At 38.8% G+C, this 17,974-nt stretch overlaps 1 protein-coding gene across 2 annotated transcripts in view; it reads right to left on the reverse strand.

Moving 5' to 3' along the window:
* The window catches only part of LOC150094052 (paired box protein Pax-6-like), a 30,449-nt gene extending 20,514 nt beyond the window's left edge, over positions 1 to 9,935 (reverse strand). For both annotated transcript variants that reach the window (XM_090412998.1, XM_090412999.1), the window contains exons 1-2: positions 9,448 to 9,935; positions 1,044 to 1,193 (exon numbers count right to left, since the gene is read on the reverse strand). In XM_090412998.1, coding sequence (XP_090269124.1) covers positions 1,044 to 1,193; positions 9,448 to 9,718 — 421 coding nt within the window. In that variant the 5' untranslated portion in view covers positions 9,719 to 9,935. The remainder of the gene's footprint in view (positions 1 to 1,043; positions 1,194 to 9,447) is intronic.
* Between the last annotated feature and the right edge of the window lie 8,039 nt (positions 9,936 to 17,974).

Consider the following 17,974-nt stretch of genomic DNA (forward strand, 5'->3'; position numbering starts at 1 on the left):
CGGAGAGAACGTCTTCATTCACGGGTGTATGACCCTGGGCAAAGATCTTGATCCCAGTGATTTCGAACCGCGGTGATAGTGGGAGCGATAAAAGAACCTGGAAATCACTGATGAGTGGACGTGATGGCCAAGGGTAACAGTAACGCGAACCTAAAGAGAATAGTGCGACAGTTATAAAATAGCAAGGCTGTGTTGTCGGGCATCAATAACCGTTCAGTACGAGAAGACGATCAGCAGAATCATAAATTGCAATAGATGGGCTGCAGTTGGTGAAATGACTGCGCATATAACCAGGAATTGCAGTGGAATGGATCTTAATGCACCGTGCTTTGGGCAATGTCCTGAACTCGGTATAAAAGCAAAGCGGACAAATTATGCTGTCAAAAAAAAAAAAAAAAAAAAAAAAGTGGGCCAAGTAATATTAGCATTTGTAAACCATCCGACTGGAAATTTCATGCCGACGGAAGGACAGGGGTATGATACAACAAGTCAAATCCATGTATACATCGCGATTAGTTATGACAATACAAGACCTTGATGATCTAAGAGGCAGGTTTTCCTGCCACTCCTTTAGTCTCTTGATTCTAGGAGCACACGTCCTGAATGATGCAGTCTGTCTTTGCCAACTAAGTACATCCACTCATGTCGACTATTTACCACGCATGTGATGGGCACTTTCAACGGGAGGACGCGCCATACCAAGCACGTGCTCGTCAGATAGGTTGCAGGAACATGATAGTGATTATATCTTCGATTGGTCCTTCATTCCCATTGAACATCTTTAGGAGATGCCATAACGAGATGTTCGTAACGTTACCAGCTGTCTGATAGAACCGCTTGGAATCTTCATGTCTGCTTGGTGTATAATATATATGGAGTATGTCCGAGAATTGTGGGATCTACACCTTAGGTATTGAGGTTTTTCTGAAAGTTCATCATACAGTTCGATAAACATCTCCAAATATCTGGCCACTCTGGTATATAAAACACGTTTATTAAGACGAAGAAAGGAAAAAAGATACTTTCGGATTCACGGTACTCACCCAGAATCTTGTTCATAGCACTTTGTGAGGAAAACAGGTGCCTTGCAATGTCGTAGGGTCGAAGGCCATACGGAGAGAAGTCTGTGAGAAATCGAGGGGGTGGAATCGAATCCCCCATGCGTGGATTCAGATACATGGGGTTCAGATTACCTATGACAAGAAAAATAAAACAAAGTAATAAATAAAGGAGCTGTAATTAGAAAGTAAAAAAAATACACATATAAAAAGATTTTCTTCTCTTCCAAAACAAGATTTTTAGCAAAAGTTTAAACACTGGAATCGTCAAGTGAACTTCAGGTAGCGCAGGGAATAAGAGGCTGCTAGATCGATTAGCGAATGACTTCAGGCTGGAGACGAAGGTTGCCTTTAGAATCACTAAAGGTTACGTAAGGCAGGGAGAAAAGGGGGGTGAGGAGTGAAGAGCGGCAAGTTAATTGCAGCGATGGGCTCAGTAGCTGTTCGGAAGCTTTTATTAATTACGACTGGTAGCCGTCACCCGTAGAGTGATTTTGAGTTAGGGAAGTCCATAAAACATGGCTTCGTTTCTTTCTGCCAGCAGACTGTGATTAAACGGCAACCTACTCAAATGGTCAGGAAGGCGCGAAATTCGTAGCTGTGGCCGGGACGAGACACAGGGCGTGGAGCGGAGATGCACGACATGACCAGAGTCAGTTGTTTGCAATGAGACGTCACATAATTACTCAGAGTGACAACCTTTAATTTGCTAATGGTTGTGGATCCATTACGATTGTTATTAACTGCTTTTCCGAATTTCTGGGGAGATGAGGAAGATTCCTCACCTCGAGAATGTCGCTATGCACAACTACAAGATTTACAGCATGCGACAGGAAAGATCGAACAGGCGATATGACACGAGAGGTAAGTACACCCTTCGGGCAGTGGGAATTGGGGAAAGGGGAGCTCTTTTGGGGAATTTTTTTGTTCAGTTTACTGAAAAACAAACCTCATACAATATTGTCACGAAATTGTCTTCGATCTATCGAGACCACACAGAAATGAAACACAATCGGAGAACAATTAATGCTATATTATAAGTAACATTAAAACTGCCGCGAGGAGTGTAATTAGAAAATTACATTCCTCGCAGTTTCACTCCCAATTACATTGCGTGGGCCATCGCAGGATGGCCCACGCAGGGATTGCTATGAAATTATGGAAGGCCCAGTTGCATTCCCTAGCACACACACAGAACTCATAAACTTCGCAAAATTTTCGATATTTCAAACCTTGCTACGCAGCAGGGAGTATCAAAATTGTTTTATTTTCTTCAGTTCTTTGAATTTCTTTAAGTTTCCAGCTTTTAATGTTTTCCAGTAGTAATAACACTGAAAGATCAGGCCAATCCACTTTTCTCTGAGCGAAATGTTTCTTTTCCCATTAATCCTGCCATTTATTTATTTATTTTTCAATTTCTGATTGAAGCAAATTGATAGCTGTATGTCCTCGTCATCTCTGTTGGATTTTCTTAGTTAAATATTTTCTTATTTTTATCAAAGCTTCTCGAACAAGATGCTCATCAGGATGTCGGCATATCTGACCTCTCTCCGCGAAGTCAAAAAATAAAAATCAAATTCCACCTGTAGACATAACACATTTATATTATAATTTTATGTCCAGTTTTTACTGCCGTATTTCTGTTTAGTGGGGTTAGCGAGGTCAAAACATTCCCCTTTTCACCTCGTCCTGTTCCAAATGACATCCGACAACTTGTCCCCGCTTTGTTAAGCTAGGAGAAGCCCCCCCCCCCCTCGTCTTTGATCAGACCGCTACAACTTTGTTCGCATCTCTTGACGTTGATAGATGGCTGGTAATTTGCTCGAGACGAAATATAAATAACGTCGTTAATTGAGATACAAATAATTCAGTGAAACTCGCACAATAACTCTGTCTTGTTATTTAAATAGCATTCCTGTGACGGGGGGTCGTGTAATGAAGGCATTACACTTCAGGAACAAATCTCGTCATTAGGAAGAACCTTTCATTGTCTGAAAAGAGCAGCACCAACGCATTTCGGTGGTGCCTTTGTGCTCTGCCGTCCGCACGCGAGTCATTCTGAATCTGACATATACCGCAGTTCCCATTAAAAGGCTGCGACCTGTTCCCACAAGAATGTAAAACTTCCCTTTCTCTTAAGATATTAGCAAACAGATCAGAAGGAGAAGATGTTTCCAGTAGAAATGAAATTCCATCAATCTCACCCGAAAATTCACCTCCCACTTCACCGTAGTAGGGATACTCCTGTCTTTTTTTTTTTTTTTTTCAAAGCAATTCTCAGTATAAGAAAAACATTTCACAGTATGGGTAAATACCAAGAATAGTGATCGGAGCTTGCTCCACCCTTACTATGAGTTGCCTCAGTGTTGCACTACCAAATGGGTCAGTTGCTGCACTATCCAGGTATTTGCTTACGCTTACGCTTGAACTCGCCGAACTTTATATAGTTTCTATACTCGGCATGAAACTCTGAGTTTCTTATTCGACTATGAAACAATATGGGATGTAATATCCCTTAACTTAAATAAGAAAAACATTTTTTTTCGATGTTATTGAGAAAAAACGAATAATCATTAAACAGGAAGCGATCGTATCAACTGCAAGGCTTTTTTCTTTTTTAATTTGGAATATTGTCTGTCTGTCGAATGACAAGGTTTGTTTGAAACGGGTGGCTGTTGATTTTTCTGAAATGAAAGATGAGGTGGAATGGAAAAGTTGAGTGGGGGTGGGGGGGGGGGCAGAGGGACGGAAAAAAAAAGAACAGAAATGTGACCATATTGTTTCTTCTAAAGTAACCTTTTCGGAGTAAAAGTACCTAAAAAAAAAAAATAACACATGTTGGATTTTTTTAAAAAAAAATGAGTTCTCCTCAGACATACTTAATATATATTTACTTATATACAAACAAGCAAACCGACCAGGCAATTAACGGGTGTGATTCGCTTGCCTCCTAGCCACAGTTGTTTCGACCCAAATTCAAAACGACTCCAACCAAACGCAATTTGTAGCTTGCTTGTAGCTGTTGCGTTGATTTTCCCCCATTGTATGTGTGCTGTTTGGATGTGTGAAGATATTCCCCGTTGGTGCTTTGCTGATGTGTCCGAAGACGTTATATGCGAAAAATGTGGTCTATCTTTACTGAGAGTTATCTGTTACCAACCTTTTCCTTTCGAGTCTGTTATAAATGGCAACTGAAGAAGATGAATGGTTTTCGCTTCATTATATCAACTGAACACGCATGCTTCTTGGCAATAAAACTATTCTTCGTACCTCCCTAAACCATTTGAACGTATCTGTTTGACTTAAGATGAAGATATTTTATTTAAAATATTTCTTTTAATTTTCAATAATATACATAACCCAGATTTTCAAAGAGTATTCAAATGTTTTTTTAGGTTCATTTCCACCTCCTAGCTATTTTTCTTCTTCTTAAACATCTCAAAAGTTTTCTCAAGACGCACAACGAAAGTTAAGTTTACCTCCTTCGCCCTCATTACCACTTCTCGCTCGAGCAATTATTTTCATATTTTTGTGGTGTCGTTTAAAACTTCTTAAAATTTTGTCTCTGTTCAACTCTTTCAGTAAGAGATTATTCGGTTTCATTAGAATGCACTGTTGAAACCTTGTACGGAAATCTCCGATGTTTATCGAATCTACTGCAATAAACCTCGTTGCAATGCCCACTATGAAGGCAAATAAAAGCACGCTAAATCACAATGCAAAATGCCTTACACATGATGTTTGACTCCAATCTCGTCGCATTAAAACTATTTCTAGCGTGCAAGAATGAGCTAATAATAAATCGATTGGTGACAGTCAATACGTCATCAATCCGACAACAGAACAAACAGCACCTGAGATCAATTGTGGATTATGTCATTGAAAGATGGAAACGTAACGAAACAAGAACATGAAACGACGCCACACATATTGACCAACTGGTTGCTTTTGAAAAGGATTGTGCATTCCGCCTAGAATTTACGCGAGCTCTCCATGATGAATTTAATTTTGTGCAGAAGATTACACATTGAACCGTAAGGTGTAGCTTGCCGTCATCGAACGCAGACGGTTGGAACGCTGGAGTGGTAAATGACGATAGCTCTTCGGATCGTCACGTGAATGCGTTCGGATAAGACTGCTAACAGGAGAATAATTTTTAGCAGACTGTGATTCCATCCAAGTACAATAGGGGAATAGGGGTTTTGGTGTTTTTGAATGCTTCTTCGGGTTTGAAAAATAGAATTCGTAGTGACCGGATAGAAACAAACACCTAAGGTTATATGCATTGTACGCAATTTTGTTTTCGTCTACATTGTGCTCTGGAAAACGCCTCTTTCAATATTAACATAATAATATACGACGTCATATTACAGGGAGGGACATCACACTATAGCTTGGAAGCAAAAAAAAAAAAAAAATAGAGTTTAGCGTAACGTCTTCATAAATCCTGTTGAAGAATACTTTTAGGAATATTTAGAATTTCTGTTCAGAGCGAGACAAGTGTGTCCGCCTTCACCAGACAACACTTAGTAATGGAATGCCCAAAATACTTGCGTCTATTTATCAACGTTACCGGAAAGTTTATTCAGGAAAGTCAGCCAATATACACTAATAGCAGGCAAAGTGGCCAACAGTATAATCAGCTTGGGAAGCGAGTGTTCGTACAACCTTTGCTAATTCGTTTTTTTGCGAAAATAACTTGTACTGATACGGTTAAAATAATAGAGGACTTTTTCTTCCTCTTTTGGGAAAAATATTTCTTATGCTTTATTTCATGTAAAAAAAATAACAATCGATAGAATCGGCCAATCGAATCCAAGTTTATTCTAGCATTTCATTCTTCAGCTAATCAATGCAGCTACACTAATTTCACACAGTCGTTTTCACTACGATTTCAATGGCTGTTTTTTTTATTATTATTTTACACTTAATCAGTGTACAATAATAATGAAAAAGATAGATCTAACTGAATTTATAATTCTCAGATCGCAAATGTAAATTCTGTTTTCCACTAGCAGTTCTCTGTTTTTTATTCACTTTTGTTTTGTTCAAAACGTTCCACTCTGGATGGTGTGATAATGAACAAAGTTCGAGATCGAAGCGATTTCATTTTTTTTATTATTTTTTTTTATTTCAGATGACATTTTCAGAATTGTTTAACTTATACAAGTGTCACTCAAGAACAAAATATACTCATCCGAGTTATTAAACATATAATGATTTATGCACGTCAACGTATAGAACAAATTAGTGCAGTACACAAAAGTAGTTAATTAAAAACGACATCAATAAACAAGATAAAAATATGCATCGCAATACATACACAAAATAAGAGCATGCACATCAGTCAATCCACTGTTCTGACATTAGTTAATTTCTAAATTTAATAGACATTTAATTCTAAATGTCTATTACATTATCTTGATCAAGCACTCCCTGATCAAGATAATGCAACTAGTTAATTTCTGATCTTGCCTTGTGCACTCATTCGAATAATCTATCAATCCAAATTCAAGTACTCTCAGATCAGGTTTCTGTACTTGTGCTGATTTCTTTGTTGCTTATATTTTCTGTTTTCATTGCCCCCCCCCCCCCCTAGATGCACGAAATTTTCGGTATACTCGAGACACTTAACTGTTTTTGTGGTACACCGAAAACACCAAAACAACATCAAGCATGTAAGCTGGAGTGAAGCGAATTGTAAATTCCAGCAGATGGAATGAACATTCCCGAATGGGATGCAGCCAACTGCCACTGAGGATAAATCATGCCTGCCCAACAAAAACAAACAGACACTGCTAATGTGGTCGAAGGAACAGTGCAGAAAACTGGAAACAGGTCGCCCGGAGTGAGTAACCCCAGTTCCTTCATGCGGATGACGGAAGCACAAGAATATGGCAATACGGAGTTATGGACTCATCTTGATTGGGCACAGCACTACAAGGCGGTGAGAGAGTGAAGCGATGCTCTCTGACACTCTTTTCGATTCTTAATGCCGATATAGCAACAGCTGAAAATGATGTGATCTACCCTAATATTGTTGCCTACCAATTACACTCATTCATGCTGACCATTTACCGTCCGTGCAATGAATATTTTAAACAACGATAACGCGCGATATCACTGTGTACATTGATACCAAGGACGGGTTGAGGATTTTATTTTTGTATTTTCATTTATTTTTTACTTCATTTCCCATTACAGAAACCCAAACATGGAACTTTTTCATGCCACTTCAGGCCTCCACTAAGCAAGACGGTGGTCACGCTGAGTGATGAAATTCGTCTCCCACCTAAGAACAATTAAATAGCATCTCATGCCCATTAGGAGATTCGAATAAGCGGCCTATTGACTGGAAAGCGATTCGGTTAACCACTCGGCCAACCAGGTTGGATAAAATCATCTGGGCAAAAAAAAGATGAGATGTAAAAAAAAAAAAAAAAAAAAAATCATCTTTTGATCTGGCACGTCGCACAAGTTTGCAAACTGGTCTACAGCTTACTGCAAACATACTTCACGGTTTATTTTTGTCAAATTAAGTGCGTCTCAAGGGGTGTCATCGTTCGAAATTTGTTTGTGTAGACTGCCCTAAAGAATCCCAGCGTGGTATCCAAAACCGCTCTCAGTTGCAACACGGGCTTGTGGCTGGGGCAACTGCTTGTCTTTTATGAGGATTACAGATTCATTCATCGCAGAATCCGAAGGACACCGTTAATGCACGTGCTACATTGTTTTAATGGGACGTTTTACGCACAAAGATATTTCTCTAATTTACCTTCTTATTGTTCGCGTGGAATAGAACCCGTAAACCTTCCGTCTTCCCACAGTCTTAATAATGATGTTTCGCAAACATGGAGACTTAACAGCACACCATTATGGCTTTATGGGCCAATTTATAACGAAACCAGTAAAGGGATCCTCGCTCCGGGGTGTTACGGCATGGGCAGAACAAATTATCGCCAAGAAGGAAAGAAAAGTGGCTGCTCGTATGTAAAGGAGACGTTCTTAGAAAATAAAATAAAACGCATAGAAGGAGACCAAGCTACGCGTCGGTTGGCGACCCAGTTCCTCCCGCCCTCTCATATTCCTTCCATCTCGTTTGGTTTGCAACATTTTGTTGAGCGCATTCGTTCGTGTGGCTACGAAGACAGGCTCGGTGATGATCGTAGTTCTTTCGAATCATCGCAGAACCTCTCTTCGGTGGTAATCGAGAGAATTACGATCAGTGTGCATTGACTTAGAAAAGAAAATGTTCTGAAAAAAAAACAAACTTTTTTTTAATTAGCAGCAAATTTCTGTGCTGCATCGATGATCATTTGAAACTGATGTAGCGAAGCCTTTTTTTTTTCTTTTAAGTATAGAATTTGAAAATCTGGTCTATTTTTAATTTGTGCCTTTCAGTGTTTAATCTTGAAGGTAGTCTGCTAGTGAGTCCATCGTGCTTGAACTTCTGTTTAACATCTGCCCACTTATTTATTGTAACTTTTGCATTGGAATGGTTTCTCCCGATCATAATGTTTAATACACACTCACGCACACACAGACATACAAAGATTCTCTGAGCGGATGATACTGTCGTTTAGAATAATACGTCAATGGAAGTCATCTCTTCCACGGTGGTATTTTATTTGATAGAATTAATGAATTTATGCTAATTATAAGCGATTTTTATCATTATTATGCTTATCACTACTAAATAAAATATTTTGGAAAAGATTTTTAACTTATCACAAATAAGCAGATTTGTTTGTTGACGTGAGATTAATAAACTAATAATAATTATAATAATGCCGATTTGTTTGGTTATGTCGTACAAAGAAATACGTAGAACCGTAATGAATATCCACTGTTGGATGTAATCTTAGATGTTATGAAGAAATTGTAACGATCGATATAGCTCTGAAAGAGTTCTTTTCTAACCAGAGGAGTGGTTGGGATCAAAGTTCACAGGATGAGGAAGTAAACCTAAGCTTCAAGAGCGACTAAAAGGAGAGAGTGGAAATGGGCTGGAACGCTTAAAAGCTGTTCTAGCTCATGTATGAAAAGGTAGAGTGCAATTTCAGAAATCCATATGAACGATCTTCAAGTTTCGACATTTTTATTTCTTTAGTGTATCGGACATCTCAACTTTACCTGCGTGTGACCTTTGCCCATACTAGTGCTTCGTTAATCTTCGTTCCCTCTTCTTTGTATCTGAGTTCTGATTTTTTGCATCATCTTCTCCTTCGATAGAAAGCCATCGCCGATTCGTATATCTCAGCTGAGAAGACACGCACGCTCACAGATTATTTTCAAATATAAAAATGCCTCGCTAGCTGCATTTATATTTATATAAATGAAACATATTTTAAGATACAAAACAGTTAAGAAAAGAGCGAATGACACTTACCCGGGAGGATGTTCGAAGACACTGTGGACTGAAAAGGAGAGGAATCGGCAGAGATGACGCCTGGAACCAGCTCCGAGGGCCTCTGTGGAGAAACTGAGGTAGGGACGGACACCGGAGGAAAGTGCACCATTGTGGGCAAGGCTGCGGTGGCGGTGGTCGGGGTTAGAGGTGACAGGGTGGCCGAAGGAAATGGCAGGCTCGGACTAGGACGGAGAGGAGACGCCCCCGAGAAGGTGGGTGAATTGGAACGCTTAGGGATGCTCAAGTCCATGAAACTACAACTGTTGACAGGGCTTGCAGAGACGGCGGTGGGTCATACTTCGATGACGACTCCCCACACACTCATGAAAGGTGATTCGAACGCGCCAGCGGACGGGAACGTTCGCCGAAGTTCACCGAGGACGCTGTCACAACACTATCGATCCATCATCTGATTCAATTACTTCAGTGGTCAGAAGACGATTCGTAGGGGTCAACCACGGGCTCGAAGAACGTCGAAGAAGAACCCAAGAATCACCAGATGTCTCTGCAAGGAAAAGGCGAAAAAAGACTTAAAAAGGCGACACATTCCTCGCCGCGAAAACCAGTAGCAATTGTCCAGCTACACTCTCGCACAGCGCTGCTCTCATTGCTTGTGTGTGCTCGCGCCTCCAGGCGATCCCCTTCTAAATGCTTATTGCTAACAGGTAGCCTGGGCTAGTTTTTGTCTGCACGCCCTGTGTGTGTGTGTGAGAGTGTGTGTGCGTGCGTGCCGCCAAGTTAGTCAAACCTGCAGCTAACTTCCACTGAACGAAAGAGAGAGAGAGAGAGAGATGGCTGTCAACTTGCCTAAAGCGAACCAGCCTGCGGACATGGCTACGGACGGTGACCGCCATCGCGCCCGACAGGTGTCAGACGCAAGCCGGGCCGTCAGTCTTCACACAATATACGAACATAGTTAGAGAGTTCGACTATTCTTTTATACGTTAATGGCATTCCACGGGTATCTTGGTGGAAGGTTCGGGTAGCCCGAGGAACCTTCTTAAAGCCTCCACCGTGTGAATAGAAGTCTTTTTCTTCTTCTTCCGTCTTAAAGAATCCTCTCTCGCACGAGGATAATTACGTCGTCACTGCTTATAAACCTACACACCAGTGCGAGTCAAGTCGCGTGTTTCCCCCCTACCGCTCCCTGCCCTTTTTTGTAAGCCTTTTAAATTATAAAGCCTTGAGTCAGCTATCAAAACATACCTTTGAACACGGGAGCGAACAAAGCCACTTAGAGGGCAAATTTTAAATTTTCCGGTAAAATTATTTGTTTATTTGCTCTTCTCGAAGCAAGAAGTTTGATAATTTTGCGTAAATAGAAAACAAGGAAGAAAAAGCAAACGCGATTAAGATCGGAAAAAGCGTTTGTGGCTGGTTATTGTTGGCAGCTAACAGAATTCGATAAGTATTAACGAGCGCCCTCTGTTCGAGGAAGAGTTGTCATGGAGAACGGCGATCATGCATTGTACTATCCCTCATCGATCACTGGGTAATCCACTCAAACTGGCATGCAATGAAGACAGCACGTTTTTAAACTGATAAATGGCCGCTGGATAGAGCTGTATTCTCCTTCTCTCTGTCTCTCTGGAAATCAAGCCACGGTTTAAGTGTAAGCGATGTTTATTAAGATGTGTCTGCCTTTTAATCATTGGTGATAGTGGGCGTGTTAATGCTCGTCGTTTTAAAAACTAAGATATAAATAAATAAATTCATTTAGCACACTTCATTTGATACCTTATCCTAATTACACTTATGCGAAGTTAATTAAATTTAGAATTGCAAGCAGTCGTTTTCTGTTGAGGGTACGCAACATAGTTTTAATGTTACTTTTTTTCATACTCATAGATACTTTTCACGATTTAAGTAATTTTTAATTAAACTTTGCGGTTACAGATCACATGAAGAACTCTTTAAACTCTGTTGCCAGTGATTATTCAAACGTACCAATGAATGTTTAACGTTACAAACCAAACTCCTCTCTCTATATATATAACCCTTTTACAAAGATATTATACATTTATAGATATAAAGCATTTACGAAGATATTCGTAAATGTATTCAGCTATTCCAGCTACCTTCTGTAGGTAGCAGGAGTAGCTGAATTCTTCGAACTGACAGAACACAAATTATCAGCTTCAGCAAATATTACACTCAAACGCAAAATATAAAACTACAAGAATCCGTATGAGGACTTTATCCTGTTTTATTTATTTATTTATATTAACGATCCGTGTGAATGCAACTTATTTGACAAAATATCGATCGCATCTATCAACAAAATGGCATGACTTACATTGGGATGGTAAGCAAGTATGTCATAAAAATATATATAATAATATACCTGGGTCTGCACATCGACAACAACTTTAGTAGAATTGTCATGTTACATTTTTGGCAAATAAAACATGGTATATCAAGAGAATCACGTGAAACGAATTTGTCAGTATAATTTTTTTGAGATGCCTGGAGTGGAAATTATTACAACTACCTAATCCCGATCTCATTCTATTTCATTTTTAATAAACCCTCGACACCGCAAGGTAAAAGAGGGCAAATGGAAAATGGGGAAACTTTACTTGTATTGATGTTTACGTTATGTCAGAACAACATTCTTCCGGAATTTCTGTAGGTTTGTGTAGATCTCCACTGCGGGAGAAACTTCGAGCAAACAGAGATATCTTCCACAAACTCGTTTACACTTTTACTAAGAGCTATAATAAACTACCCCATGATATACGATCTCTTCTCTTCAGATTACGTGTTTAAAAAAGAGTTTGGTTAACCGTCGTGAAATTAAATAATAGTGAATGATACTTCAAATACTCAATAAAGATCTCAACAGACAAAAAAAAAATATTTCTTTTTACAAATAACTCATGTATCACTACTGATCATGGATGCAGACAAGTGCATATCAGTTATACTGTGTATACCTCTATTCAATGTATGTTCTAGTAACTAGTATTGCCTTGATTGCACTATTTATGTTTATTCTCGTAACTGTTGCGCATCATCTAGTTATTCTAGCAGCATGACAGTGTCATCTCATCTTAAACTTGCCTTCATTTAAGTGCATTATATCCCCTCCTGGTGCCTTTTTATCATGTTTTATTCACTTGTCTGTGGTACGCCTTTGGGAAGAGCGTACAGTTACCATGTCGTATTCAGTTGTATATCCGTGGGTTTGATAGAATTCCAAACGATTTAAAAAACACCTTTTCAGTTTAGCCTTCAGAAGAAGACATCGCAGGGATAAATTCTTGCGTGAGGTAAATGAAAAATTATGGCTAAGAATTCCTACACTGGTGTGGTGCAGAAAACCACTTATGAAGTTGTTTTTGACGAACTACATCATCTTTATGTGCTGAAGACTGTATACATTCGGATTCATGGTCCAGCCTTGGGAAAGAAATGGCCGATGCATCAGAATGGATGAACATTTCCTCGATATTTGCTCTCATTTAGATGTCTTGGACCGAATCAACAATATTTCTTCAACATTTTGTAATAACATATCGGATCTTTCTGTGGTTAGGTTCGCATACCACACACACACACACATTACGTTTCCGCCTTTGAGGCATCCGCTGCGCAATGCGATGGAGAGACAATAATATGTTTGCACTTTAAATAGCTCGCTCACCAATGAGTCAAGCTGCCATCTTTTATACTAGTAGGTGGTATCGGGAGATGTTGCCAAATATCCTATATAGTTGCGTTAGTGTGAAGAATAATTATTTTATTTATTTATTTATTCACTGGAAGAGGGATGTGTATCCTGTATACGAGTTCTTGCTCAGTTCCATCATCGCTCATTATGCAATATAATTTCTTTATTTTCCGCTTACAGGCGATGCTGACACTCTATTTCATTTACTTTTTTGAAATCATTAATTTTTTGTTGCGTGATTTGTTTTCATTATAAAGATATTCTTACTTATTATTTGTTTACTTTTTATCTAATGGAATGAATGCTATCTTTTTTTTTTTTAATTTTAAACATTATAAAGAATTATAATATAATACTCTCGGTAATGATTGCATGGGTGGTGAATGTAAGGGAAAAAAAAGTTTTTATGAGAGAAATGCGCGAAGTTAAGATGCAAGTGGAAACATGGTCATGCGATTGAAGGGTAGAGAATCTCACATTGGTTTCTTGGCCACAGCTACGATTACTTCGCATGTCATCGTTCACTCATCTTCCCTCTTCTTTCATCTTTTTTACAGCGTGAACTAATCGGTCTCTCTGGTTGTGAGCTTCTTTTCACAAAAAGAAACTCGTTTTGAAGACATTTTGGTAAAATTTCTTTGCATGCTGGATAAAGAGTATGAATTGAGTAATTAGTCAATAATAATAATAATAATAATAATAATAATAATAATAATAATAATAATAATAATAATAATAATAATGTATTTAAAACCTTATTTTAATCTATGGTGTTTTTTTTTTTTTCATTTCTGCCATTTGCTCGGTACTTTTATTATTTATTTCTCTTATTTTTTTTTACTAAAGGGTTCACTTCTTTTTTGTCCCCACTCACACTACCAGATCGAATTTAACCGACGATTGAAACCTAGCATGATCAGCAGAAATCCTCTGAGGATTGCAGACGCTAAATTCTTGTACGTTGTAACATCACGACCACAGATGAACGTCGACGAAAGAGAACTAAGAATTGCGATCAGGGTAGTTGCTAAACAAACGTCAGTCCTCCTGGTTCTTCTGAAGTCCCACGAGAGACAGGGATGACGGCAATTCGTTGCCCTTGCAATAACGCTAACTACGACAGCCCTTTCGTGCCTCCCACCGGCAGGTACTCGCTATTAGCCGAGCGACAGCTGGCCACGTACTCACCAACGCTCGAGCCTAATTACGAGAGCGGCCAGGCGGAGGATGCTACCAAATTGGGAAACTGATTCCGACGAGGAATTATCGGGTGGCCACCGAATCGGTAAAGAACGAGTCAAGCGCGAGCGGTTACATGTTCACCGCGTGTTCAATGCGTCCCCACCCCCCCAACAGTAGGAATCAAGAGGACAATTACGGAACACGCGAGCCGGAGGACACCCAACAAAGATAAAAACGCTTGAAATTGACATCGATTGCACGATAAACTGAAGGTTTGGGAAACATTTGATTGCAGCCCCTTTCGCTTTAATCGCTCATTTAAGGCCGACGGACGTTATTGTTTGAGTGGAAGGGAGCCTCCCACTGAGGCGATCGTACAGTCTTGCATGTGTTGAAGATGTCAAGGCAGCAATTTTCCAAATTGGAAGTGCTGCAAACGCAAACGAGAATCACTTCAATGTTCAAAATTGAGTTCCTTCGTTCTGTGCACATCGTGATTTTATTTATTTATTTATTTTTCATCTTTACCGTCGATCCGCTTCGGTGTCATTATAGGCAACGATTACTTCTTTCTAAAGTAAAGAGAAAGGTCCAAGTGGAGGGGAGGGGAGGTATGACGGACACATGTTATTAAAAACCCCTTTCTTAGAGATATATTCTGAAAAAGACGAGCAAATATTTGCTCATCTTCAGTTTGTGTACATCATGACAACGTTCAGCTGTCATGAACCACGGGAACGATTGATGGCAGCCCCTTTCGCTTTAATCGCTCATTTCTAACCAAACCCATTTTTAGCCAAACATTTATTTAAGTTTGTTATTTTACAAGACATCTCGAATACTATTTCGTCAAAATCTATCGCGTCACGGTCGTTGACAGACGAACAAAACTAATTTAATGCAATTTAAAAACGGATATAATTTTAAAAGCAACGGTCTGTTAAAGCGGAAATTTAAATACGTATAATAATAATAATAATAATAATAATAATAATAATAATGAAATCCAAAGAAGTATATAAGATAATCATAAAAAATATATTTTCTAATCATACTAATTTTTATACATTTTTGTGCCTGATTTATGTAATGATTCAAGTTTGGCGCCTGGAAAAAAAAAAAAAAAAAAATTTCTCACATTTTTCATTAAATAGTTCTCAAGCGATGCCTTTATAATCTAATTTTTATAACTATACACGTTTTTCCTTTAAAAATTGCACAATTTTCCTGAGCCAAGCCTGTCCTTATTAATATTAAAATATTAAAATAGCCTCATCCAGAATTAACGAAGCTTAAACAAAGATTATACTTTCCCTGTGATTCCTTATTATTTACAAAACTATAATTTCTTGTTCAAGAAACAATACTCGCATTGCTTGCATCAAAATAAAAAAAAGTGTCGAAAACTTTAGTGATGATGTCATTGAACGGTCTCTGTGATTCTGTTATTGTATTATTGAGAAAGAAAAGAAGGGGGAGACTTGTTCTGAAACACTTTTTGAAGATTAGAATTACACTTTCAGAGGAATGAATATTTAAGGAAAGATTTATCCCTCCTCAGCACATATTTTAAAAGATTAGTACAAAGAATCCCATCTTAATGATTTGTGTCCCGAATCATAAGATTTCTCTCCGAGATAATCTGATGTTTCGTATAAAATACACAATGTTTCCGAAGAATTATACCTAATCAGTTATCTTGTAACCTTATTTGTCTGTAATTGATCCATCCTAGACAAAAGTAACAGCAATCGGATTTATGCCTCAAAAACTTCTTCAGATTGCTGGTTAAATCAATCGTGCACTGCCTGCTTCTCCACTTTAGAATTCTACTGGAAATATGCCCTTTCAGGGGATCAAACCAATCCTTTCGTGAAGCATCATGAGCACTGACAGGAAGAGAGAGAGAGATGATTCTTTGTTATTGATGATCGTACGTAAGAATCCAGAGATTTTCACAGTACCGCAAAGCAATTCATGAATATGGCACTCTTTGAAATACAGTGCTGATGATTAAAAAAAAGGAGTAGATACTTTAAATTGATAAGTGGCTCCTCATTCATCATTCAGAAGTATCCTTCTGAATGATAGTTCCATGCCTATCATCAGGCATTTCTGCTGTTTTTTGTTCAATCTAGTGGTGTGTGAGGTAGCCATGCTGTTTAACTAGGGAATTATTATAGAACAAGGTGTTTCATTTCGTCGAACAGTATTCTATGTCTGTAAATACGTGTGTTATGGGGACCAGTTTGCTTCCTTTGAGGGACGAAAAACCCAATTTCCAAGAAAAAAAAAAGACTGGCTAACTTGCCTTGGATTGTAAAGCGCTGAGGAAGGTTCTTCGCATTATAGACGAGATTCAAACCTAAGTCTTCTTCGATCGAAGGGCGCTGTCGAAACGAACTGAGCCTCCATCACTGCAAATCATTCAGCCATACGTCAATCATTACCAACTTGTACAAATTCAGCACAAAACTGGATGCGGACACAATTTGAATATTATTCTTTAATGGAGAGGATAGAGTTAACGAGATGAGGGAACCAAAGGAAATCAAATAAACCAACTGCTTATATGTTTTGCTGCTAGAAATTTATGATCACTCATGCCAGACATCTACTCCTATCAATGTTCCTCCCATCCAGAACGGCTGATGACTTGTAATCATCATCAGTAATGCAGTTCATTAAGTCAATAATTAGCTGAGAGGTGAACCCTATTCTCAAACCTCAATGAGGTTTTCTTAAAACCTCGGGCAACCGTTAAAGTAGACGTGGTCTCCAGACGATTCATTACCTCCCAACAACACATCAGTCGCTTCTCCTGTATTTACGTTCATGTGATATTTCATTACAATATCGATGCGGTTTAAAGCTTATTTAGTTTCTTATAGTGAAAAGAAGAAAAAAAAGTGTTAATTGCAGACGCATTGGATTCCTACCCATTTCGTTTTCAACGTTTCATTTTCTTAATAAAACCGAATATTTTCTTGTAATGATAATTGAAAAACATTTCCTGCGAAGCACATTCTTGTGTTTAGGAGAGATATATTTCGGATGTAGAACCATCCCTCCTCCCTGGAAGAGGTTCTCTCACTGTTTAATTTAAAATCAACGGAATATGGCATCCACCTCCTCATCTGTGAGAATTCCGATATAGATATTTTTTCTTTCTAAAAATTTGGCAAGTGTTGTTGAATGAAACACGCAGTAGACATGCGCCACGGAAACTTCTGTAAAGCATCCGAGAACAAGACTTTCGTTTGATAAAGCACGTACAGATGCCATGAAGTGAGCTTAAAGATTGGGATTTAAAGAATAATTATGCGTTGCGTTTCGGGAAGCCTGGATCGTTTAAACTACGACTCTCTCTCTCTCTCTCTCTCTCTCTCTCTCTCTCTCTCTCTCTCTCTCTCTCTCTCTCTTTCTACGATCTGAGTAATAATTAAGAAAAGCTGAACGTGTGAAAATCGCAACTTTGTAAAGAAATTTGGAAACGCCAGAGCGGAGAAACAAGAGCGGGATGTTATTGGCATGAGTCGTGCAAGTTTATGAGCGGCAGTTCGAAGCATTTCCTGTGAAAAATGAAGTCGTTTCCGCTACCAGTAGGACATCGTAACCACTCCTCGTCAGATCCGGTGTGTAACTGATTCG

The sequence above is a fragment of the Typopeltis vanoorti genome, chromosome 23, assembly GCF_054136105.1.
Source record: "Typopeltis vanoorti isolate ZY-2024b chromosome 23, IOZ_Tvanoo_1.0, whole genome shotgun sequence".
Taxonomy (NCBI): domain Eukaryota; kingdom Metazoa; phylum Arthropoda; class Arachnida; order Uropygi; family Thelyphonidae; genus Typopeltis; species Typopeltis vanoorti.